Source organism: Notothenia rossii (assembly GCF_949606895.1).
Source record: "Notothenia rossii genome assembly, chromosome: 9".
In the NCBI taxonomy this organism is placed as follows: Eukaryota; Metazoa; Chordata; class Actinopteri; order Perciformes; family Nototheniidae; genus Notothenia; species Notothenia rossii.
The window spans coordinates 17,825,044-17,852,316 of record NC_136907.1 but is presented as its reverse complement, the minus strand read 5'-3'; the positions used below and the strand labels follow the sequence as shown (position 1 = coordinate 17,852,316).

Below are 27,273 nucleotides of genomic sequence, written 5' to 3'. Positions count from 1 at the left end.
ATTTCATGTGACCCCTTTTTTAACATGTCATGTATTTAAAAAATATAGAAATTAGAAAATGCATTCATAACTCACTTCCAACATCCTCTCTTTCTCCTCCTCAGATCTTCAATATGTTGCTCTGGCACTGGAAATGACTGGAAAGTTTGGCTTCACCATGGCCTTCAGCATCGTCTACATTTACACTGCTGAGGTTTACCCTACTGTACTCAGGAACGTGGGCATGGGGATGTGCTCCTCTGCGGCACGCATCGGCAGCATCACAGCTCCTTATGTCATATATTTAGGTGAGAAGATGAGTATATTATTTCACAATCTATATAAGACATCACTGCATTGACATTCTTTATGAGTCCAAAAGAACATCTGCTTTGGATAACATCAGCGATATGTACACATTTATTGAGGTTTTATTTATATTCAAGTAAAATGGTGTCTTTTTATAATGAAGAATTTTGCTCCTTTTTTATTTTCAGGTAGTTATAATAAGGCTCTTCCTTATATCTTCATGGGAAGTCTCACAGCTGCCTCATCTGTTGTGAACATTCTCCTTCTGGAGACCCTCAACAGAGATCTTCCAGAAACAGCGAAGCAGATGCAGGAATGTCAGGGGTAAGTTCATTCCACTTCCAATCCCGTGTTTTTCATGTTACAATTACATATTTATTTTTTTGAATCAACTTTATTATCATTATTTGTATTATTATTAAACAGGCTATGGTTTTCTGAAAAAAATGTACATTTGGTTTTAAGATGTTTTTTAAAATATATTTCAATACCCTGTATTTGTGGTAGCTGTGTTGCTTAACTGCTTTTCTTGGTCTTTCTTTTGATTGCAGGTTGTGTAATGGGCTGAAAAAAAGGAAATATTTCGTAGATGAAGGAAGGAAGAACCTGCCCATACAACGTGAGGTCGGACAGGATCTGCAGGCTCCGTAAATGTTCTCAATTACCTAGTTTCCCTTAAAGAAAAAAGAAAAGAAACAGAAAGTGACCGAAATACATTTATCTTGCATGACATTAATAATCGGAAATCTGACAGATCCAAAAGTCCACTGGCAAGAGTTTTTTTTGTATCCTGTTTTCCCAGCCTTTGTTCAAGTCTGTATAATGTAACTACATTAACTCTCTCGTTGCAATTCTTTGTGTCACAGGCATCGGCACAATTTAAGAAATTCACCATGCTTGACATCCTAAAATCCAAGAAAAACAGATGCATAACTTTGTTGTGTCTCATTCTGTGGTAAGTGTTAGTTGTTTTTAATCATTCTTCAATTACATAACGGTAAGAAAATTACTACTGCTATCTAATTATGGGAATATGCATGTAGTGTGTTAAAAAGTCAAAGTGACATAAAATGTCACTTTGACACGTCTTATCACACATTAGAATTGCCTGTCTGTCAGCATAAAATCTAAGATAAGATAAAACTGAATTTATCTCTGTAAGGAAATTGTGCTGCAACAGCTGTAGTGCAAAGTAGGAAGGGGTACACATATTTAATAGTTTTTTTCACCTAAATTACATACATATTACAGTGGGGCAAAAAAGTATTTAGTCAGCCACCAATTGTGCAAGTTGTCCCACTTAAAAAGATGAGAGAGGCCTGTAATTTTCATCCTAGGTATACCTCAACTATGAGAGACAAAATGAGAAGAAAAAAAAATCCAGAAAATCACATTGTCTAATTTTTAAAGGATTTATTTGCAAATTATGGTGGAAAATAAGTATTTGGTCAATAACAAAAGTTAATCTCAATACTTTGTTATATACCCTTTGTTGGCAATGACAGAGGTCAAAAGTTTTCTGTATGTCTTCACAAGGTTTTCACACACTGTTGCTGGTATTTTGGCCCATTCCTCCATGCAGATCTCCTCTAGAGCAGTGATGTTTTGGGGCTGTCGCTGGGCAACACGGACTTTCAACTCCCTCCAAAGATTTTCTATGGGGTTGAGATCTGGAGACTGGCTAGGCCACTCCAGGACCTTGAAATGCTTCTTACGAAGCCACTCCTTCGTTGCCCGGGCGGTGTGTTTGGGATCATTGTCATGCTGAAAGACCCAGCCACGTTTCATCTTCAACGCCCTTGCTGATGGAAGGAGGTTGTCACTCAAAATCTCACGATACATGGCCCCATTCATTCTTTCCTTTACACGGATCAGTCGGAACAGCCCCAAAGCATGATGTTTCCACCCCCATGTTTCACAGTAGGTATGGTGTTCTTTGGATGCAACTCAGCATTCTTTCTCCTCCAAACGTGTCTAGTTGAGTTTTTACCAAAAAGTTCTATTTTGGTTTCATGTGACCATATGACATTCTCCCAATCCTCTTCTGGATCATCTAAATGCTCTCTAGCAAACTTCAGACGGGCCTGGACATGTACTGGCTTAAGCAGGGGGACACGTCTGGCACTGCAGGATTTGAATCCCTGGCGGCATAGTGTGTTACTGATGGTAGCCTTTGTTACTTTGGTCCCAGCTCTCTGCAGGTCATTGACTAGGTCCCCCCGTGTGGTTCTGGGATTTTTGCTCACCGTTCTTGTGATCATTTTGACCCCACGGGGTGAGATCTTGCGTGGAGCCCCAGATCGAGGGAGATTATCAGTGGTCTTGTATGTCTTCCATTTTCTAATAATTGCTCCCACAGTTGATTTCTTCACACCAAGCTGCTTACCTATTGCAGATTCAGTCTTCCCAGCCTGGTGCAGGTCTACCATTTTGTTTCTGGTGTCCTTTGACAGCTCTTTGGTCTTGGCCATAGTGGAGTTTGGAGTGTGACTGTTTGAGGTTGTGGACAGGTGTCTTTTATACTGATAACGAGTTCAAACAGGTGCCATTAATACAGTTAACAAGTGGAGGACAGAGGAGGCTCTTAAAGAAGAAGTTACAGGTCTGTGAGAGACAGAAATCTTGTTTGTTTGTAGGTGACCAAATACTTATTTTCCATCATAATTTGCAAATAAATTCTTTAAAGATCAGATAATGTGATTTCCTGGATCATTTCCCCCCATTCTGTCTCTCGTAGTTGAGGTATCCCTATCATGAAAATTACAGGCCTCTCTCATCTTTTTAAGTGGGAGAACTTGCACAATTGGTGGCTGACTAAATACTTTGTTGCCCCACTGTGTTAATTTGCTCATTATTCCCTGGAAAGCTCTGCTGCATACCATTTTACTGTAATTGAGTAGAATTTGCTTGTGGACCTTAGAGCATTTAAAAAAGTAAAACTTCAACAACTTCTCTTTTCAGACATAGTGTCTTTGTTACTCTGGGTAAACAGCAACACACTATGTATCGGTTTTCTTTTTTTAAAGTGTGGTATGTTGACTATCCACAGTACGAGAAACACATGTCCCTGTTGATCTATTAAAAATGTACAAAAACACAAGGAGAACAAGTTATAAATATAGAGTAATACATACATAGATTGCTGTATGAAATCATTTTTACTTTGGGTGAGTTGACTCTAATAGAAGATGCTTGTTAGGTGGTGCATTATTTGTTTAGAGCGTTATCCAACCTCTTAAGCTAAATCAACAATTTAAACCCCTGTTTGATTAGCTTGAAACTGCGTCGTCACAAAGTTAAAGCAGGATTGTTCTTCTTCTGAGCCCATAAAACTTATATTTTTAAATACTTCAAAAGATTCGAACAGGATAGCAATGCTACAAAAATGTTATAATCTTATTGAAATCTACATCACTGCGACCTTTTTTCAGTCATAAATGTCATTGTTTCCTAAGAGGAGATCATGTTCAACGTGCAACACAGAGTATAGGTTTATATAAGAGGGGGCTGGTTGTGCAAGATTATGTCATGAACCAGGGGGGTTTCCTGGACCTGGAAACACTGGGGGCTTAGCCCACAGTGGCGGCGCCAGAGATTTTCTTTTGGGGGTGCTGTGAGGTAGCTTGACATTTCATAGAGGGTGCTCAAACATGTAGGGTTTCCCATTAAGGTACCGGGCGCTACAGTGGAATTTTAAAGTTAAATGATGTCTTTTTGTAATGAAGAATTGTGCTCCTTTTTTATTTTCAGGTAGTTATAATAAGGTTTCCTTATATCCTCATGGGAAGTCTCACAGTTGCTTCATCTGTTGTGAACCTTCTCCTTCCGGAGACCCTCAACAGAGATCTTCCAGAAACAGTAGAGCAGATGCAGGAATGTCAGGGGTGAATTCATTCCATTTAAAATCCTGTGTTTTTTATGTTACTATTACATATTTATTTTTGTATTTGTGGTAGCTGTGTTGCTTAACTTATTTTCTTGTTATTTCTTTTGATGCAGGTTGTGTAATGGGCTGAAAAAAGGAAATATTTAGAAGATGAAGGAAGGAAGAACCTGCCCATACAACGTGAGGTCGGACAGGATCTGCAGGCTCCGTAAATGTTCTCAATTACCTAGTTTCCCTTAAAGAAAAAAGAAAAGAAACAGAAAGTGACCGAAATACATTTATCTTGCATGACATTAATAATCGGAAATCTGACAGATCCAAAAGTCCACTGGCAAGAGTTTTTTTTGTATCCTGTTTTCCCAGCCTTTGTTCAAGTCTGTATAATGTAACCACATTGACTCGCTCTGTCCAAAAGGAACAAAATACAACCTCTACAGCTCAAAAATCTAAATGTATTACCAAACATATTTATCAATTATAATACAACTTACCTTTATGTAAGCTGGGACAAGTATCCAAATATATCAAATTAAAAAAACATTGTATGTCCGAGGCTACCATGCACTGACAAAAATAGTAGAGGATTGAATCCCAGCAGAAAGGTGTTCAGAATAATTTGGAAAAGGAAACATTATATACCTTTAGCAGTTGACATGCAAACTAACACTGATCTTTATTATTGTGCCATTAAATAATGTCCTATTCCCATATGGTAGTGACTCTAAACGTTGACTGCTAGACGAGATGCATTATTCCAAAAAGTGGTTTTGAGTGTGATCTGAAGGCATCTTTAAACATTCGGATGAACCTCAAGCATTTTTATGTTGTATACTCTATATTAAGAAGTAAATAAAAATGACTAAATAAACTCACTGGCCTTTACTGTTGACCACAAAATGCGTAATTTAGAACTTACTACTACTATATCTAAACCAAAACCATAATCGTTGGAAATAAAACGTCTGGTTTGGTTATTGTTTAACCTCTGCTTGGCAATGATAAACTCCCCTGTCAAGGATTCTTTTCCTAACATTATATTTTATAATATTACTCAAATGTTCTTAATACTTGAGTTTGATAGAATACATCCAAATTAAACGTACTTATATTTGAAATGATTTTCTTGCACAACATATTTAGAAACCCTACGATGTAGAACCTTTTACTTATTTCAACCATTTACCCATTAAGGTTATGCATTATTGTTTATAAAAGGTGTTGTGTTTATACAATGGGAAAAAGTTAACTTCAGAAACATGTGATATGGTGAAATATGCAAGGCTGCAATAACACGTTGTTAAACGAAACCCAGATTAGTGTGTAACTCCAGCTCAGGTCACACTGCTATAAAAAGCCTGAACTCAGCTTAATTGCTCATATGTAGAAAGTGTGAGCAGTAGAGCACACTCTCTTGCGTCTACCAGTATTCACTCAGTGTCTGCTTACCTTTTTCCTTTTTTAAATGCCAATGACTTTGGTGAGATAATGGGCAGCTCGGAAATTAGAGATTATGACACAATCACATCTTTTCTTGGATCTTGGGGACCCTTTCAGCTAAGGATTTTCTTAGCAATGGCCTTCAGCATCCTGCCGAATGGATTTATTGGCGCCTATATCGTATTTGTAGGTTATACCCCTCCACACAAGTGCTTTATTCCTGATAACTACAGTATCAGCGAGGTGTGGAGAAATGAGACAATCCCTTTGGAAATGGTTGATGGCATCTCAAAGAGCAGCTCTTGCTCAAGACTTAACCTGGACATTGTCAGAAACTACTCTCAGCATAATATCATCCCAAATGTGGATGTAAATGTGAGTGAAATTCCTCTGGAGAAGTGTCTGGATGGGTGGACATACAGCAAAGAAATCTACCAGTCAACCATTGTCACAGAGGTGAGTGATAATAAGTCATCAATTATGTTCCCTTTGAGCGTGTTTTCGTGGTTTCCACAGAGAAACGGTCATATCATTTGTTATGTATGATAGGGAATTATTCATATGGCCATTTAGTTTATGTTCTAATCGTTATAGCTTTTTGCTCTCCTCTGAATTCTCTTTCAAAACACAGGCAAACGGCCTTGGGAGAGTTACCGGTGTGATAAGGAATGCCCTTTCATTGTACTTGGCATTTAACCACAGCTGTGGCCTAGACATGACCATAAAATAATCACTTCTTCAGATGATAACAGGGCAGTCATGAAGTATAATATTGATTATATTTTTAGAAGTGGTTAAGTGTCAGTGACATGGGAGAACGTCAGAGTTGGTTTTGGAAGAGGCTGTGTCAATATGGTGTTTCAGAAAGTGTTTTTGTCAAGTCTACAGCCGTAACTTTCAATTAATCTTCAGTGTCTGACATCAATTCAAAGCTCTGAAGTGTAATTTTTGTGTTCCGGTTTCATCACCTAGTCTAGTTTTCAGGAAGCTAAAAGTTGCTAGAATCAACAAAAGAAGAATAATTATTATAATTTAAGTTTACTACGACTGCTGCTTATAATGATGCTCACACAAAAGTTACCTGTTGTGTGTTGTTGCCGCCAATATTACTCATAATAACATTTATATTTGTTTGATATTTTTGCATAAGCTACTTCTTCTTCGAGGCTTTGAATATTTTTACTGATATATGATTTACATTTGGTTATTGTACAGCTTTATAACTGTGATTAAACTGTGTCTTAGTTCTCATAAAAATGGAACGCATATGAAATAGAGGTGACTCATTTTCACACAGTTATACCCTTTTGTGTTTGCAGTGGGACTTGGTGTGTGACAATAAGTACAAACTTCCACTGTCTACCTCGATCAATTACATCGGTGTGCTAGTGGGAGCATTTATCTCAGGCCAGATCTCTGACAGGTAGGTACTTCATAGTCTGAATACTTTAACAATCAATTATAATATTAGAATTGAAGTTACTAACTCACTAAACTGTATTTCATTCACAGATATGGAAGGAGGCCAGCCCTCTTTCTCATGATGATTCTTCAGACAGTGGCGATCACTGCACAGATATTCTCTCCAAACTGGGAGATCTTCTGCTTCATTTTCTTCTTTGTTGGTGCTGGCGGGTTCTCCAACTATACCATTGCATTTGTGCTCGGTATGTTTTCAAGTCAGGATTTGGAACATGTTATATTTGATACTGCTTGAGAAGTTGGTAGATGTCATGTTGACCTCTCTAACCTGGTAGGTAAAACACAGGTTTGTAATTCAAAACGTATTTGGGCCGAAGAGAAAAAACTGTGGTGTATTATTGTATATGTAGTTTGTAATGCAAGCTTTCAAAACACAGATCAATCTATTGATTAAATTACTTGGCTATTGATCTCATATAAAGTCCCCGAACAGAACTGACTGGCAAAATCACTCAGAAACTCCAGTCTCAGGTTTTTATTGATACGCTCTCATTTATTTTGGTACAGGAACTGAAATACTAAGCCCAAAGTCGAGAGTGATCTTCTGCTCCATGGGTGTGTTTATGAGCTCAGCCATGGGTTACCTGGCAATGCCAGGTGTAGCCTACTTCCTCCGTGATTGGCGGATGCTGCTGATTCCCATGGCTGCCTCTGGACTGATCTACGTCCCAATATGGTGGTAAGAATTAGGGAGGGACATTTCAAATCAGGTCTGCATCCAACACTTTCAGAATGTGTAGTGTCTGTAGAACAGTGATCTTAAACTTTGGCTCTGAATTAAATAAAAGTCTAAGAGCTTTTTGCCAGTCTGTGGTTGAAACTATCTTTTCTGCACTTTGCGGATCAGCCATGAAATGTAACTGAACTGACCTAATACATCTTATTTGCTCTCATATGTGTTACTTCGGATCAACAGACACGATCAGCTTGTGTAAGCGTTCGTCAACAAAGCATACAGTATAAGCAGGAGCATATCTCCTGCAAACTGTTCAGATGTTCATAGATAGCAGTAACAACACTGCGTCCCATTCAAAACATTGAAAACGTTGGTAGAGAACAGGGTCAATTTATCATTGTATTTATCAATAAATAAGTTTGTATATTTAGCCAAAAAAGTGCTGTTAAACAGTATAAACTCATGGTGATCCCTATTAAGTAATTTATATGTATTGTATTAAAGCTTGCTCTCTCATACAGAAAACGTACGTTGCTTGCATGGTTAGAACACATTTATATTGAAAGGAACTTGTAAGTAGAAACTTTAAGAAAGTAGCATGTTCCTGAGATACAGTGGTGATCGACCAGATGTTTGTTTGCTAAACCAACTAGTTATTCATCAATAAGACTTTCTTTTTTGAAATAGCTAATTTAATGTCTCCATATGCTTTAATCTTATAGGTAAACATTGTCAAAATGTTTTTCATTTAGTCCAAATGGTATATTAAGAACTATGTAAATTTACTGATATTGTTGTTTCCCTGTTCTGCAGGTTAGTCCCAGAGTCTCCTCGCTGGCTGCTGTCTCGGGGCAGAGTGGAGGAGGCGGAGGCCATACTGATAGGAGCCGCTAAGAGCAACAATGTGGAGCCTCCAAAGGCCATTTTCACACAAGCTGAGGTAAGCTGCTAGTTTATTTTTTAACAAGTTATACAAATAAACCATTCCTGACTCAGAATGTTAGTAAAAGTAAAAAGAGTTTACTTATTGTGTTTTTTACATAGAATAGTCTTCCTGTTGTAAGATAAGATAGGAAGTACTTTATTGATCCCAAGTTGGGAAATGTTTGTGTTGCAGCAGCATAAAAATACATGGCATTGTACAATAAAAATTAAAAGACGAGAAATAAACATTCCAAAATGTCATCTCAATAGCAATAAAATAGCATTATATATATATATATATATAAGTAAGGAATGGAATATTAAATATTAAATTCGATATAAATGTAAAATGTACAGTGTGATTTTAAGTCCATGTCTTGAGAGTATTGCATTTCAGGTCAGCAATTCCACTATGGTAATTGTAGTCAAGCATCAACTCAATATACTATTCTGTATTATGAATTCAGTACTTTTTACTCACAACTACATTTGACTGATTCTAACATCCAAGTTTTTTATTTTAAAAACTGCCGGTGTCAAATGTTTATTACATGAGTGGCAGGGCTATTTTCACAGTTTAGGATTTGATGTTAATTGTTGCAAATGCATTTTCTTCTTTTTCCAAGATTGACGATACAATGTCTAGGAAAGACAAGAAGTACAACTTTTCAGTTATTGTGAGCAGCTGCAATATGTTCTCCATTACAGTGCTGTGCTCAATGCTGTGGTATGTCTACAATCTTCTCTTTAACTAAAAAAAAAAATCACTCTACAAAACAAAATAAATATTACAGATCCATCCCAAATGTGTGTCTCCCATCCTATGTGTACTCAATTTGTTGTCTTGAATGTCTCTGCAGGATTGTTGTCACCATTGGCTACTACGGTTTAGTCCTCAACACTTCAAACCTGAACGGCGACCCTTTTTTAAACTGCTTCCTGTCTGGCTTAGTACAATTGCCGGCTTACATAATAGCCTTGTTACTGCTCCAATACTGCTCCAGGCACTTGTGCCAATCTTCTACACTCTTCTTCGGAGGCATGATGATCCTCTGTGTTCACATCATCCCAACAGGTAATACTTTGCTTTCTATAGATGAATACAACTGTTCTGTCACACTTAATGGACGGAATGCTAAATCTTTGCAGCATAACATGAACAACATGTACATAGTTCTGGTTGACAACAGTTCAATCAGGAGAGACGTGATGTATGAAATACATGTTTATTATCGGGACCCATGACATGCGGGAATAGTGATTGACGTATTACAACAAGTAACTGTAATGATGTTTTGGCGATTAGGCCCCGGGTTTGCAGGATGATCATTCAGGAGGGAAAGAACCGCTCTGATGATCCCCCAAAAGAAGTGAAGTATGAAGTACTGAGCTGTCGGCAATTCTTACCTTGCGGCTGGCTGCGGAGATCTATGGATGAAATGAGAGATTAACATGGGGACGTGATAAGCGCCGGAATCGCTTCCGGGCTGCGGGGTTAGACATGGAGACCCACTGGCCGCAACCTGCACTGCAGGGTTAACATGAAGCAGACCCACTGGCCGCAACCTGCACTGCAGGGTTAACATGACGCAGACCCATGTCCGCAACCTGCACTCGCAGGGTTAAACCTAACGCAGACCCATGTCCGCAACCTGCACTCGCAGGGTTAAACATAACGCAGACCCGGAGGTCATAACCTGACGTGTAGGGTTAAACATGAACACGGACCCGGAGGTCACAACCTGATGTGCAGGGTTAAACATGAACACGGACCCGGAGGTCACCTGACGTGCGGGGTTAAACATGAACACGGACCCGGAGGTCACAACCTGACGTGCAGGGTTAAACATGAACACGGAGGTCGCGTCCTGACATGCAGGGTTAAACATGAACATAGTGACACGTATACATGCTGACGTGCTATGAACCACCACTACCAGTTATAGGCATAATTACCATTTTTATTGTTGAAAGACCTTGGATGGCCAGCACGCGCTGATGTCCGGGCGAATGCGGGATATGAAGGCGGAGGAGGACCCCCGTCTGAGTTGCAGGGATGAGGCAGAAATGCCTTGATTGGCAGCAGAGGTGGCTGCACCTATCTGAACGAAAGCCCTGATATGCTATTAGGACGCCACACAGCTATAGTGGATGATCTCATGCAGATATTCCCCCCAAAACGGAGGATGTGCAGTGTACGTCCTTAAGAGTCGGGGAAAACGCGGTCGTCGTGAGGCCGGCGGATGTCACGTCCAGAAATGGGAGATGATGCGTGCCGAAGATTATCCGTATGCAAAGTACGGTTGCCCGGTGAGGAAGAGCAACTGTCGTTGAAGATGTTTGTTGTATACGCCTTGACGTTTATGTGGATGCGCGCAGGTTGGTTAGAGTAACATTATACCATGAGCTTGATGTGATGCCTAGGCACTCCGGGTGTGTGACTGGGCCTATAGTTCCTTATGAATAGGAACGCTGTGCTCCTAAGGAGTCTCTTCTTCTTTTTCTTCTTCTTCTTCTTCTTCTTCTTCTTCTCTTTCCCAGTTGAGCAGAGTTAGGTTAGTAATGTTGTATTTGAACACTAGATGGCATAAATGCATGCATGAGAGGATCTCCCTGCAGTGGGTGATTTGGACTGAGGAGAGACAACTATGAATATTATTTACCCGAATAGCCGGTGCACGCGTAGTTTCTCCTTACTTGACTCCCGCTTAAGCTGAAAGAGTTCCGCTAAACGGATGATGGGAACTTTAAAGCGCGTCGATAATATCTGCTTTGAAGAGCCAGCCTTGGCCTGCACGCTATTAAGATTACATTGTCTCCGTGCGTAGAGGGGGAACATTGACCTTGTCATTGAGATTGCCCTGAGTTATACCAGTCATGCTAGGGCCTACTGTATGCTGAAGCGAATAGTGTTGTAACGAGCAGTACGCTTGGACAAAGTGACTAGAACGCAACCGCACCTTGAAATAATTATACAGTCGAGCAGCACTGAGATCTGTTATTGTGTAGGAAACGGTTTAATGCCGCAAAGATAGTGACAGTAGTCAATGACTGATTAGCTCGGTTGCTAGCAACGTCACCTGTAGGATGCCAGATAACCTTAATGACGGTGTTGTGATGCCGACGGCATAAATCCATACTGAAACATGTCGCTAAGAGATGGGAAATATTTATCGGCTGCTTATGTGACGTCGGACAGTGAGTGCTTAACGGCGACCGCTGGCGTGTGAGTTAACGATGAAATAACTCCGGTGCACGCGCGCTGCAGCGCGTCAATGCCGCTGGATCACGTGTACCTGATGCGTCACGGCGTTCTAGAAAAATATAGTTGAAGAAGTAGTTCTGATTAATCTGCTTTGTATGATTAAAAACTACCCGACGCTATCCTCTATTGATGTTTGTTTGACGGCGGTATTGGGAGAGAAACGGCAATGTAAATGTTACGTCATGACGCAATATTTAGTGGATCAGAGACTGTGAACGGATTTGAACAGTGCTGCCAAGGAGATGTTGTTGTCGCAGATCCAGCCGTTGGTGCACCGAGAAACTGAATATTTCTTAGTGGAGACGAAAATAAAAAAAAATACGATCATTCAGTCAATAATCATTACATTAATATTGGGAGTCAATTCCTAATTTATTTAGTATCTGGTCGTGTCATAAACAGGATAATGTGCAGCGACTTGTCATTGAGGAAAAGAAGCCCTACGAAACACCATTCATTTCAGGTAACACTGTGTTGAAGCTTGAACTGCGTTAGTACTGACATTGTAATGGGTAGCAATACCCGGCTGCATTAGTAATGCATTACATTCTTCGTACGCAAAGTAATACATTACTCAAACTCCATACTGTAACACGTTACGCCAAACACTGCCTGAAACTCACCTTAACCCTGAACTAAAAGGTAGCAATACACAGTGTTGAACTTCCTGTCGGCTCCCAGACCGTTGTCGAGCAGAAGCAACGCGCTTCGGGTTCAATAACCCATTTAATCGGAAAGACTGGAGAGAGCGAGCTCTTCTTGAGAGGTCGTTGCATTTATTTAGCTCTTCTGTTTGCAAGATAGCTTCGCAAGATCGCAGACCTTCCTTTCTGCTGCCTCGTTTACTTCTAGAAAACATGTATCCCGCTCGCTCGCTCTGCACGCGCCACACCCCTCTCTAAAAAGGTGTAGCGATCTCGCTCTGCATGACCCGAATGTCATGACAATATAACAAAACATCTCATGAATTTGTTGCAACTGCCTCTTGCCAGCGCTAGCCTGACGCCTGTTTTAGAGGTGAGGCGCAGGAGGAAGTAGCTTCAAGGGGATGTAGTTTAAGCCCTGCCTGCCTGCGGGAGGGGATGTAGTTTAAGCCCTGCCTGCCTGCGGGAGGGGGTGTGGTTGAAGCCAGCAATGGGTAAAGCTTCGCATGCGATGAGGGCCCGTTCCGCGTGAAGCCGGAAGCGCTGCATTTAAGCGGCCCGGATGCCAGTGATGCCCTCTCGAGAGACTGAAGGCGTGCGTCAATGTTCCCGTGAAGTAGGCCATTTCCATTAAGCCGGAGGCACTTCCGTGGAGCCCGATTTCCTTGTCCTTCATTCCGCATCCGGGTTTGCGGGGCGGCCGGCTGGAACCGCTAGCCGGCTGGAACCGCTAGCCGGCTGGAACCGCTAGCCGACTGGGGAACGCCGCCTGCAGCTTAATCCGCAAGATTGCGGAGCTGATGAATAATGCCTGGAGCTGGGACGAAGCCCTGCTGCTACTTGTGCGTTGACACCTGAAATGACAACTGACGGGGAGGGGAGAGCAGATTTAAAGGGGTTAGCAGGTGCGATGATTGGCTAGCCGGGGCGTGATGCCCCTGATCACTTATTGAGATAACGTGTGGCACCCGATAATGTTGTCTTCCTGATTGAATTTGCGCTGAGCTACATTTGTGATTTTAAACATATAAAGAAAAATACCACCTTATATTACAATGTGTATTTATATAAACGTCTGTTAAGTCATTTTTGCCAATTGAGATCAAATAATGATCAACCCTTGCATTTAAAGTGTTATAAATTGGATTTGTGTGGCGACATTCCAAGGACGAATCACAAGCAGCGTACACTCTTAGGATCCAAATAGATCCAAATTGTACAGCTTAGACTGTTAAGAATGTCATTAGTTTTGCTGGTGATAAAAGTATTGGACAATAGTAAAACAATTAAAATATATAATTTTCACAAGTCAGAAGGAAAGACAAGGCTAATTTAATGGACTTTAGATGTGTTGGGTGTATCGTATATTTCATATGCCTCTTCTTCTTATTGCCTTATAGATTCAGAGATTGTGCCTGTGTTGTTGGAGATTTTGGGCAGATTTGGCATGACATCTGCATTTTGTGTGGTGTACACGTTCTCATCGGAGCTCTTCCCCACCGTCATCAGAAGCACAGCGATTGGCTGCTGTTCCATGGCTGCTCGCATTGGAAGCATCATCTCCCCTTTTATCATTTTCCTGGGTAAGTAATACGTTTTATATTTTGATCATTTAGCAAGTGTGAGGGCATTTCTTTCTGATCAATTCAGTTTATTATTATTTTCTTATTTCTGTAGTGTAGAGCTGCAGCTGTTGTCCAGTTGAAGAGTTGATTTGTCCAGCCACTAAGAATTAATCGATATTCAAACAATTGATTCTGCCTTTTTGAAGCAAAAAGCCAAATATTGGACGGTTCAATCTTCTCAAATGTAATTTTTTTAATGACATATAGAAAGCGTAAGTTGAACATCTGAAGCTTAAGGTATACGGTATACTTACTTTTTTAATTAAAAGTAAAGAAAAGTCAAATGTGTTTTTCTCTAAGGATTTAATCGGAATAAATACGGAATAAGCAAACCAAAGGCATTTTTGTAGCCTATGACGCACTGTGAATCACTATTGTTCACTTTTTTAACATTTCATTAAAAAAAAAAAAAGGTTTAAAAATCGACATCTTTAATTGAAGCCCTACTGCATTAAGAACGCCCTTGGTCTCTTGTCTTTACTTAAAGCTTTAGTTTGCTGAAAATGTGCTGAAACAAGTTTTTTCTTTTTATTCTCTCAAAAATAATTGTTCAGAAAGCATAGAACCGTTGTTATTTTTTTCATCTCAATTACAATACACACAGTCGTACAAGTGATTATATTTGTTTAAGAGTCATTCCTTGCTTTTATTGTGGTATTTTCTGCTTTTTTAAAGGACAATACAACAAGTCATTACCATACATATTGATGGGTGGGTTTGCCCTTTGTGGGGCCCTCTTGTGTTTCCTGCTGCCAGAAACCTTTGGAAAGCCTTTACCAGAAACCATGGCACAAATGCAGCCGATATGCGGGTGAGCTTACACTACACTACAGCAAGTTGCACTACTCACATACTGCATGTCTACTCGTCACAGTGTTTCTTTATTCACGTCTCTACTACAGATGTAGTTCCAAGTCCTCTTGATCACATTAAGATTCTGTATCATCATAGTTAAGGGGAAACTCTTTACCACTCTCACTGATTAATAATAATAATAATAATAATATATGTATTTTGTTAGCGCTTTTACAGGTGCTCAAAGAAACTTTACAGATATAGTGAAAAGAAAGAACAACAAATAAATATATATAGTTAAAGTCAAATTAAAATCAAGCAATGCAAAAAAAGTCACACATTAAAAGCCAGATTGAAGAGGTGAGTTTTTGTAAGTTTTTTGAAGGTGGTGAGGTCAGTGCACTTGGCTTCTGATGAGCGGAGGCTGCGGGAGGGGGTGTGGTGGCGCAGCAGGTCTGTGAAGTAGGGGGGGGGGCCTGGTTGTTGAGGGCTTTGTGAGCAATGAGGAGGACTTTGAAGTCAATTCTTTGTCGGACGGGGAGCCAGTGTAGGTTCTGGAGGACGGGAGTGATGTGGTCTCGGGAGCGGGTGTGGGTGAGGAGGCGGGCAGCAGAGTTCTGGATATGTTGGAGTTTATTGATCAGGTTGGATGGTATGCCGTAGAGCAACTGGTGGGTCGCGACCCAAAAGTGAGTCGCGGACCCTTTTCGAGTGGGTCGCAGATTTGTGTGTTCCAAGATGGCAGAACGTTGATTTGTTTCTGTCTCTGTTCACTTCGGACATTCGAATGGTGGAACCTCTGGAGCGTTGACTCCATCGGATAGTTTTTACCAAAAGCTGACATTTCATGGCACGAAATGCGCTTTCCCATATGCCCTTTTTACTCTGGATTCGCTAATATCGAAGGATCGGAGCAGCCCCGCCCCCCTGAGGAGCGACGCGTCCAGAGCCCATGTGAAAAAAATCATCTTCCAGACTGTTAATATTGTTACTGCTTTTACTCTCTGGAAACGTTAACATTAACCCTGGTCCTGAGTGTTTCTCTGCTTCCCTGCATCATTTTCCAACTCCGAATGAGTTTAGCTGTAGGCAAGGATTGGGTTTCTTGCATGTTAATGCTAGAAGTATAGTGCCCAAATTAGATGTTTTCCAGACATGGTTTTTAGTTGCTAAGCCTGATATTGTTGTAGTTTCTGAAACCTGGTTAAAACCGTCTGTCACTGACACTGTTATTCACATTGATGGATATAATGTATTCAGAGCAGATCGTAAGGGCGGAGCTGGTGGTGTTGCAATATACACTGCTGAGAAACTACAGTGCTCAGTCCTTCACTAAATTTCAATTCCAAGGCAATTTGAGTTGCTAGCAGTCCAAATAACAAAGGCTCCTCTCACTGTTATTGGATGTTATAGGCCTCCATCGGCCATCATCGATGCAACTACTAGCCTTACTGAATTGTTGTCTACGTTTTCTTCTGAAATCATATTATTGGGTGATTTAAATTGGGACTGGTTGAGTGATACATCTTCACAGTTTAAGCAGGTTTGTGATTCTTTGAACTTAACTCAGCTTATTGATAGTCCCACTAGAATAAACTTTGCCAAACCCAATAACGATACCCTTATAGATGTCATTCTAACAAATGCAGCTCATAAGTACGTGTCTGTTGGTGTTTTTTCTAATGATATCAGTGACCATTTCACTATTGCTTACGTTAGAAGCACTAAGTTGCCCAAAGCCAAGGGCCTTATCGTGCTCAGGCGCTGCTTCAAACACTTGTCTGAGCAGGCTTTTCTACACGATCTGGCGGATGTTAAATGGCACTTCATAGCGTTAATTCCATCTGTCGATGTTGCCTTCCAATTTTTTATTGATCACTTTTTATCGATTATTCAGATTGTATGTCTAATGCTTTCAATGCTCACTTCAAAAAGGCTGATCACATTTTTGATGAGCAAAGTCATGAATCTCTAAATGGTCGTACTCACAGCCCTAGTCAAGAGATGAACTCCCCTGTTTTTGATTTAGCTTATTTCTCGGTCTTTGAAGTCTTACAGGGTTTGCACTCAATTGATCCTAAAAAGTCTGCCGGGCCTGACGGCCTCGACCCGTTCTTTTTAAAAATTGCAGCTCAGATTATAGCACAACCAGTAACTGATATTTTTAATCTCTCCCTGTCCTACTCACACAGCTGTGTGGAAGCAAGCTCTGGTATCGCCCCTCTTGAAAGCTGGTGATCCCACGGAGTTAAATAACTATCGTCCTATCTCAAATCTTTCTGTGTTATCAAAGATTCTTGAGTCCCTAGTTTCTACTCAGCTAAAACTTTTTTTTAAATTCACACAACATCCTTAACCCTATGCAATCTGGATTCAGATCAAAGCACAGTACTGTGACTGCCAGTCTGAAAGTCTTAGACCAGGGGTCGGCAACAGGCGGACCGCGGTCCGGATCCGGACCCAGACGCCGACCTATACGGACCCGGACCTATAATCAATACATTAATAGGGGATTTCAATTTTGACGGGGCGATTCTATTTTAACCGCCGCCGACAGGGGGCGAAAGAGAGGAGTGAGCGATACAGGGAGAGAAACACAGAAGAAGAGATGAGAGCGCGGCAGAGAGAAGCCGAGAGGAAAGTGAGTGAAGAGAATAATTAGCGATACAGGGAGAGAAGCGGAGAGGAGAGTGAACAGGCGTGTTAGCGGCAGACAGGGAGAGACAAATAAGTACACATGGCGCTCTCCAAGAAGAGGAAAGTGGACAGTGAGAACAGAGCTTTTAACCCTGAGTGGACAGACTCATTCATGTTCATCCTGCCCACTGGGAGCACAGAACCAGTTTGTCTCCTTTGTTCAGAGACCGTGGTGCTCATTAAAAGTGCCAAAACGCCACTATGAGACAAAACACAAAGTGTTTGACCAAACATTCCCTCTCAAGTCACAACTGAGGTCACAAAAAATAAGCAGTCTCATTGTGCTCTGACACCATTTCAACACAGATTTAAACTCCTGGCAGGACAAGCTCGAACTAAATTTTCGGACTGAATTAAAAAAAAGTGAGTGAAGGACTGCAATATAAGAGGGAAAGAAAGAGAAACTTTAAAACTGTTCAATTGTTATGATGTGTAAATACTGATATTGTTCTATAATTGTCTGAAACTGTTAAGTCATGATGTGAAACGGTTAACAAAGAAAAAGGGAAACTCAAGCTGCTGCTACACTTTATTTTATTTATCTAAAATTAAGCACTTTTAAGATGCACACATTTTCAAAACCTATTTTATTTATTTTCTCTATTTTATTTGTAAATGCAGCCCGAGAGGAACATTACACATATCCACAGTATTTACTGTATATCTGTATAGTTCAATGTTAATTGACAATAAATATTGTTGTTTTTGAATTTTCTTTATTTGATTTGCAGTCAGTTGTTGATTACATGCAGACGTTGATGAAGCTGCAGGCTACTTCAATATATATCACACTAATTCATAAAGCAAGTTAGACATTTTGATGTTCCGGACCTTTGCATGGGGAGATTTTCTCTAACTGGACCTCGTTGAATTTTAGTTGAATACCCCTGTCTTAGACGATATTAAGGCTGCTTTGGATAAAAAATTGCATTGTTTATGGACCTAGCCAAAGCATTTGACACTGTAGATGACCACATTATGTCTAATGTTATGTTGATGTCTTGTTTTGCTGGTTTCAGAGTTATCTAACCGACCGTACTCAATGCGTCAGGTTGGGTAGTACTGTCTCTGGCCCTGTCACCTTGAAGAAGGGAGTTCCACAGGGCTCTATTTTGGGGCCTTTGCTCTTTTTATTATATGTAAACAATATTTGTAATCAGATGCAATTTTATACCTATCATATGTATGCTGATGACACTATTGTATACTCATGTGCTCCTTCTCTGGATATGGCCTTTTCCAATTTAAAATCAGATTTTATCACGTTGCAGCATGCACTTCTTGATTCCAAACTGCTTTTGAACAGTAAGAAAACCAAAGCAATGCTTTTTGCTCCCAAGTCAGCCTCTTCTTGCCTCTCCATTGACACCCTTGATGGCGTCTCTGTTGAGTTTGTCGATACCTACAAATATCTTGGCTTTTGGTTGGACAGTAATCTGAACTTCAAACACCATATTGAAGTTCTAACAAAGAAATTGAAATTCACTCTTGGCTTCCCTTACAGACTTAAATGTTGTTTTTCAACTTCATCCCATAAAAGGTTGGTCTCTGGCTTATTCCTGTCCCAGCTGAACTACGGTGATACCATTTATAGATTTGCCTGTCCCACTGTTTTAGCCAAACTTGACCCACTCTACCATGCTGCACTGCGTTATATATCAAATGCACCCTATAGGACTCGTCATTGCAAACTGTATAGCCTAACTGGATGGTCTTCACTTACTATGCGTAGGATGCAGCATTGGTTTTTATTAATGTATAAAGCCATTTTAGGTAAGCTTCCACTGTACATATGTGCCAGATTTGCTCCAGTTTGTAACTCTTACAATCTCAGATCCAGTGCCTGGATACGGTTCCAGGTACATGCTGTGCGGACTGAGGCTGGGAAAAGGAGTCTTTTTTATTATGGTCCTTGGTCTTGGAATGACCTTCAATCACGCCTCAAACTGACGGCACTTGTCTCAATAGTATGTTTTAAATTGAAGTTGCCTGAAGTCCTTACCACTAGCTGCTCTTGCAGTAATAAGTAGTGTACCTTTCTTACTGTCCTAATGTGCACAATGTAGTGACTGCTTTTTCGTCTTTAGTTTTTTAGTTATGTTCTCTGTATTTTATATGTTTGTATTATGTGTTATATGTAACGTTGCTGCCTTCTTGGACAGGTCAGCATTGCAAATGAGATTCTATCTCAATGCTTTTATCTGGTTAAATAAAAAAATAAAAAGACAAAAAATTAAAAAACTTATTTTGGGGGAAAATGTCAAATTTTTATTTTGAAAGCCCGATTTTCTAACGCTGTGCAGGCAGTAGGCATTGGACTGGAAGTACCGGAGACCTTAAACGGTTCTCAAAACTTCTGTCACATAGTGATCATCTTCTCAATAAAACATCTTTGCTGATGTTTTTTCGAGTCTGCTGGCCAATCAGAATCAAGATTGTTGCCGGAAGTCAACTATTCTTTATACATCCATGAGTACAACTTCAGATACAAATGAACACATAATGAAATATGGCCCCCGGTTTGATGATTGACAGCTTACAGAACAATGGGGGCTATCTACCCTACCCACAATTTAAAGTAATTCACACAGGCAAGTTCAGCTGTCAGAACAAAGTGAAAAACTAACAATGGCACAATATATTATTAATATGTCGGGTAGTCATAGATTTATTTATTTTCTTCTCAGAGTGTACCAGAATGTGTGAGTATATTTCTAAAAATCTCTCCTAGAGCCCCTTCTGGGGTTGGGTTTTCAGCATGTCTGCCTTTTTATGTTATACAGTTCAGCTTTGATTCCATCATCTCATTGAACCTTCTTTAAAAGCATACTTTAGTTCTGTGAAGGGATATAAGGGATATATGCACTGTACTTCACTTTAATTAATATTGTATGCTGAAAAGCGTATATTACAGCACGATTTTTTGTTCAATAGATTTGAGTGGTTCAAATTTCGGGTCGCGATTTATTGACAAAGGAAAAAGTGGGTCCCGAGGCCTGACTAGTTGAGAACCACTGCCGTAGAGGATGCTATTGCAGTAGTCGAGTCGTGATGTGATGAATTTATGAATCAGGGTTTCAGCAGCAGAGGAGGAGAGTGATGTGCAGAGACGGGTAATGTTTTTTAGGGGGAAAAAGGCGGTCCTGGTGATGTGATTGATGTGGTGATTGAATTTGAGCTGAATGTCGAAGATGACTCTGAGGTTGCGGATGTGAGGGGGGGGTGGGATAGAGTGTTGCTGTCAATGGTGAAGTTGACATTCTGGATGGTTTTGGTACGGGATGGGGGGCCGATGATGATGTCTGATTTGGCACTGTTCAGTTGGAGATAGTTTGTTTGGATCCATGCTTTTATTTCTGAGAGACAGTTGGTGAGAGTGGAGTGTGTTGTGGGGATGATGGTTTTTATTGAGATATAAAGTTGGATGTCATCGGCATAGCAGTGAAATTGAAGGTTGTGGCGACGAATGATTTTGCCAAGGGGGAGCATGTAGAGGATGAAGAGGATGGGGCCAAGCACCGAACCCTGGGGCAGATGGGACAGAGGAGCAGTGGAGAAGGTGCTGTTATTGAAGTTGATACACTGATGTCTGTCGGTGAGGTAAGATTTCAGCCAGGAGAGTGCAGTGTCGGTGATGTTGAGTGATGATTCGAGGAGTTCAGGTTGCCGGAGTCAGAGGATAGGAGGAGGTTGTTTGTAATTTTGAGAAGAGCTGTTTCGGTGCTGTGTTTTGATCAGAAACCAGATTTAAATGGCTCAAAGGGGTCATTGGAGCTGAGGGGGGATTTTAGTTGTGAGCCAATGACACGTTCAAGTATTTTTTTGATTGCTTTTATCTTCAATGAAGAGCAAATAGACGTCGAAATTGGTTACTATATTGCTGTTATTTACAGTATACATTTACAGTATATGATGCATGTTTCACGTTTGAAAGCTTTGTGCTCTTTCACATGCAGCACAAGACTGTTTTGTCAGGAGAAATGTAAAGTCCAACATGACCTTTAATTGCACTGCTGTTAAACTGTTGCTAAATCTTCAGTTAATGTTTAAACAGGGGAAGACGGAAGAAAGCAAAAGAAGAGGAAAATGGAGAGAGCGCGACTGATTATAAGAATAAAGAATCCAGGTTATAGTTCTGATTTGTATTTGTATTTGTCTTTATACTCACATGATTTCTCAATAAGATGTTGTTTTAAATAAAGTTACTTTTATCATTTATTGTGTGTGATTCTGTTTGATATATTATTGTATGAAATGTCCACCTAACTTATTGTGAAGCACGATGTCAAGCCATTTTTATAAATTTAATATTTTGACACAGGAAATTGAAGACTGCATGGTTATATGTATTATAATTAAGATTGAGGAGCTTCCAGATGTGGCCGGCCCATAGGGGTGCTAGGGGAGCCGCCCCACCTCTTCCCACAAAAATATATATTTTAAAAATATATATATTTTATATTTTTATTTTTAATGAACAAGGTAAATATCATACAATTGGTGTCAGTGAAATGTATAATCTACAATAAAATCTCGTTTAAAATTGTGTTACGATGTCTAAAGTTACTGATAAGTCACATGTTTCCTGCCTGGCCTTGTCCGTGGCATTAGTTTATCATTACTAGGCGCCGTGCAAGGAGCCCCCGAGCCAAACAGCAGCAACCAGCACGTTGCAAAAGTCTCAATAGTAAACTGTGCCGCCGAAACATAATTTCAGCCAATCAGCGCCGTCAAATATTTTGGTCACGAGGTAATAGTAATAGAGATTGTTGTCCAAAGGAGAGCATGGACTTCATCTTCAAGTCAAGGTAAGACCACAATTATAATGAAAATGGGATCTTGCTAAGAAAAAACAATCCAATATTTAGATTTTGGGTATCCTTTTGTTGAACGGTCTGTTTAAAATGAATTGAAGCATCAGACTAAAAAAGCTTTTCAAAATAGCCGAATATTTCGATTAAGGTCAAAATATAATATTTGTAAATCTGACTCTGAAAGAGTTTTTTTAGATGCTTTACTGTGAATTATTTCATGTTATTCTAACATAACGTTACTTTTTTCAACGTGCTGTTTTCATATTTTCCACACACTGAGCTATGTTTTCCCTCTATGACTTTGTTCATTATATTTTGAAAAACTACACAGAGATTTTTTATCAACATACAACTATTACACCATACAACTCGCTGTTTGTGAAATATATCAACATACTTTACCTGTTCCTGCTTTTCTTTTTTGAAGGGTTCCAGGATATTTTGCACTTCATGCATAAAACTACTCATCTTTCTTGAAACTGACATACATTTGAGAAAAAAGACGTGCTGTCCTATTTACAAACAAGTTATTTTTCTGCTTCTTCCTCGCCCGTGTCTCTTCCTTCAACCAGCACAACAATCAAGTCGGATCTATCAAATAAAACCTCTGCCTTTCTCCCACCCTAGGGTCCAGAGTCAAAACACCTTCCCCTCCAGACCCTCCCCCTTCTTTTATATCCCTTGCCTGTTTTATGGTCAGTCCCTGTGACTCTGTCTCTGGCAGGTATCCCCACTGTTGCTTTAAACAAAAACAAGTAATCTTTCAGATAATCTAGTTCCTTTCTCACAGTATGGGTTTTAAAAAAGAAGAAGAATAGACATCTCTGAGGGATGTAACATCACAGTTTTAGTGAAAATCCTTTCTTTACATGTCACAGTTTCTTTACTCACAATATTTTTGAGATAACAGTGTCTCCCATTGTCCCCCCCCCCCCCCCCCCCCACACACACACACACACACACACACACACACACACACACACACACACACACACACACACGGCCGACCCTTAAAAAATAAAATGCGTTTTATTAGAGAGACAATTAAACGGCCGCAGAATGTTGTTTATTTTATTTTACCTTTATTTAACCAGGAAAGGTCTCATTGAGATTAAAATTCTCTTTTTCAAGAGAGTCCTGTGTTGTGAAGTTACTCTTGGATACCAAAGATGTTTTCAATGTTGTTCAACCACAAAGTCCAGGAACATGAGGACTGTTTGGAAACCTGTTGCGTTCGACTCATTTCCCCCAGAGGAACAGTTGTTTATTGTTTCCTTTTGTTTTTGTTTTTGTTATTCAAAGCAGTAAAAAAGGTGCTATAGGCCAATAAGCTGGATATCACTTTATACATGTATGTAGAGAGGAGGTTTCCCATGGTTGTGTTAGAAGTTTATTAATAAGTGGGCATTTATCACAGAAGTGATTGTTCTGTCTCCACGTTTGTTGCATTGTCTGTGATGTATTTTCCAACGGTTATAGCTCCTCCTGTCCTGTCCCAGTAACACTACACGGTTTGCAGCTCCACCTCATTTTTGGTTTATCTTCGGTGTCGCTTTAAATCTGCTTCCCATCGGACTAAAACCTCCACGAAATCTGAAGACAGATACTTGAAGTTATTTAAACCTTTTGCAAACTTCTTTATGTTCTTTCTTGCTCTAGTCTTGCCAGTTACATTGTACATAACAAATGTATTATTATTATGCTAACTGGTTGTTCGTGCTAGCTAGATGATGTAGCTTTTTCATTTCTGAGTTATTGCTATATGTAAATAAGCCTGTTTGTAAATAATCCTCAGAGAAACAAAAACAAGTGTTATACAAATGTAAAGCTCTACGTTTTGTGCTGTGGTTCTTTTTTTTAAATTGCATTCATTCACAACCACTTAAATATTTATAATTAATGCTACTGAAAAGATGCTATTAATGAGCAGAAACACATTATCTACATAACACATGCAGTTCACTGTAAAGCCGCTTGGTGGAGGCGTTGGTTCATAAAACACGAACAGTTTTAAGAAAGAAAAAAACAAAGACCAGTTCTGAGAATATAAATTCCTGGTACAGTGTAGATGTTCAGGTTGATAAATAATATTTTCCACACTCAAGATTATGGAGGTGTTGATCAGTCTTCTCATATTTTGAAGCCTCAATGTGTCCCCCCCCCCCCCCCACACACACACACACACACGCACACACACACACACACACACACACACACACACACACACACACACACACACACACACACACACACACACTCTCTCTCAAACATGCACACACACACACACACACACACACACACACACACACACACACACACACACACACACACACACACACACACACACACACACACACACACACACACACACACACACACACACACACACACACACTCTCTCAAACATGCACACACACACACACACACACACACACACACACACACACACACACACACACACACACACACACACACACACACACACACACACACACACACACACACACACACACACACACACACACACACACACACACACACACACTCTCTCAAACATGCACACACACACACACACACACACACACACACACACACACACACACACACACACACACACACAACACACACACACACACACACACACACACACACACACACACACACACACACACTCTCAAACACAGACTCTCTCTCTCTCTCAATAGCCATAGTTTTTGAACGGGTGGCAAAATGGTCAGATATACAACTCAATGCATTCTTATGGGACGCAGTGCTGCAGTTGGTTGTCTTTGATCTCTGGACATACACACAGGTGTTATGATTGGGTGTTATGAGTAGGTGCTCAGGAACAGAAACAAACACTGACAGACTGGACTTTAACAGATTGTCTCAGCCTATTCTTTTCTGTCTGATGGAGACTTCAACAGGTTCCACATATTTTATACATTATTGGTGACGTATGGTTTTAGTCGAAAAGTTTGCAGTTCAAATATTCTGCTGCTTTCCCTAGCCTTTTTACTTTCTTTTCTCATCTTAATACAAATTCATTCACTACTACTTACATCTGATATTTAACTCCTTCAGCCTATTTTCAGCTGCAGAAACCATTCAACTATTACATTATTCAGCTATTTCAGGACATCAAGGCTATATGTGTTGTATAAATATCTTTTTTAAAACCTTTTCTTTTAAATATTAAGCTTTTTCTGCATTTTCAGCTAAATTCAGCCATACATGTTCACAGTTTACAGCATTCGCACGCATTTTCTGCAGGAAATGCATTTTCTAGTTCTATTTCTTTCTCTTCCCATCTTTCTCTTATGTAACTGCGACTTTATGATTCACTCTTAAACATTTTCGTTTTGATCGCACATGTATGTTTTTTTACAAGATAACAGTGGCATATTTGAATATACAATATTTATGATTTATTACTCTCAAAATGTTAAAATGTGAAATCATTGTTTACAGTTTTTCTCGATTGCTAACACACGTTTTTTTTTTAATTGCTCAGTTCTCAGAACACTAAACACAATTCACAAAACCACACACCCAAAGTGCAAAACACCTAATTTCTCCTGCTAAATGAAGAACTACACTCAAAACTACATAAACACTTACCAAATGAAAAGATTTGCACCAAATATAACACACTTCATTCATAATACTAGATTGTTTGACCACCCAACTACACACTGCTGAGCATAATTTAAAGCACTTTCATCTGTTATGGGCCATGCTCTATACTTAGAGGTTTCTGCAGAGAAATATTGCTTGAGAATACAGAAATACAGTAAATGAAGAAATACAAATGAGTTGTTGAAAACAATCACATCTGATTCAAAAATAACATTGTGCAGCATGCATCTCAGCACATAGTTACTATGCTTCAGCTCTCTCTCAGTGTGATGGCCAAAACCCAGTTTGTAACTGCTGCTTCCAGTGCCTCATTGTAAATCCTTAGCTTTTCACCTGCACCTCTTTGTTTCTCAGTCCTTCAGATAAACAACAAAGACACAGTGGTTGATCAGTGTCTGTGTTGCATAAAAGTAAGTTTACCACAGTACATTGTGCAGGATTTGTGTACAGTTATAGTATGCAACATGTCAACAATTAAATTACAGTAATGAAGTAAATACGTTTCACACAACAGATATAAGCACTGATATATCATGAATTATGCAGAGCTACAAACTGGTAACTAACCTGTTTTCAAGTCTAAGTGTCCAGATTACAGAGGCAACAGTAAATCAGCTTAGATTAGGCTGAACCCTCTGTCCAGCCTCTCTCATCGTCACATCATGGTTGATAACATTTCATTTCATTAGAGAGTGCTCTTCCTCCTCCTCTCACTCTCAGCCCAGCTCTTCCTCTTCCTCTTGCTCTTGCTTCCATGTTGGCTTCCATTGTTGCTGTAAGAAAGTACTCACCTGTGGTCTTTTGATAGTGCTAACATCCTGATTGATGAGCCAACAATTATGCTATCAGGTGTTTGGTCAGGTGGAACGTGTTTCTTGATCATTGGTCCATGTGTGAGGCATTTTGAATATCAGTGTTTTAAACCAGCTAACACGTGACTTTATGTCAGATTCCTGTGTCTTACGTGGAGAAACGTGTGCAGTGGTTTGCAAAAAGTGCCATGTTGATTTGCAAATTGTGTGAAAAGCTGAAAACGTGTTTAGAGTTTTGGAGATTTGAGCCGATATTTTGCTCTCTGAGTGTCAGTTAAAATAATTGTGC

At 39.9% G+C, this 27,273-nt stretch overlaps 2 protein-coding genes across 2 annotated transcripts in view; both read left to right on the top strand.

The window, feature by feature from the left end:
• Nucleotides 1-1,232, top strand: part of LOC307019144 (organic cation/carnitine transporter 2-like) — a 32,503-nt gene extending 31,271 nt beyond the window's left edge. Inside the window, exons 2-5 of the mRNA XM_079649792.1 lie at nt 105-287; nt 477-612; nt 840-907; nt 1,155-1,232. Coding sequence (XP_079505918.1) covers nt 105-287; nt 477-612; nt 840-907; nt 1,155-1,171 — 404 coding nt within the window. The 3' untranslated portion in view covers nt 1,172-1,232. The remainder of the gene's footprint in view (nt 1-104; nt 288-476; nt 613-839; nt 908-1,154) is intronic.
• A 4,308-nt stretch (nt 1,233-5,540) lies between these two features.
• Nucleotides 5,541-21,937, top strand: LOC307019136 (solute carrier family 22 member 4-like). The gene is made up of 10 exons (XM_079649778.1): nt 5,541-6,067; nt 6,931-7,034; nt 7,124-7,278; nt 7,601-7,772; nt 8,583-8,709; nt 9,320-9,420; nt 9,554-9,768; nt 14,003-14,185; nt 14,903-15,038; nt 21,774-21,937. The coding sequence occupies exons 1-10, from the start codon at nt 5,660-5,662 to the stop codon at nt 21,850-21,852; spliced, it is 1,680 nt and encodes a 559-aa protein (XP_079505904.1). The 5' UTR covers nt 5,541-5,659; the 3' UTR covers nt 21,853-21,937.
• The last annotated feature ends 5,336 nt before the right edge of the window (nt 21,938-27,273 follow it).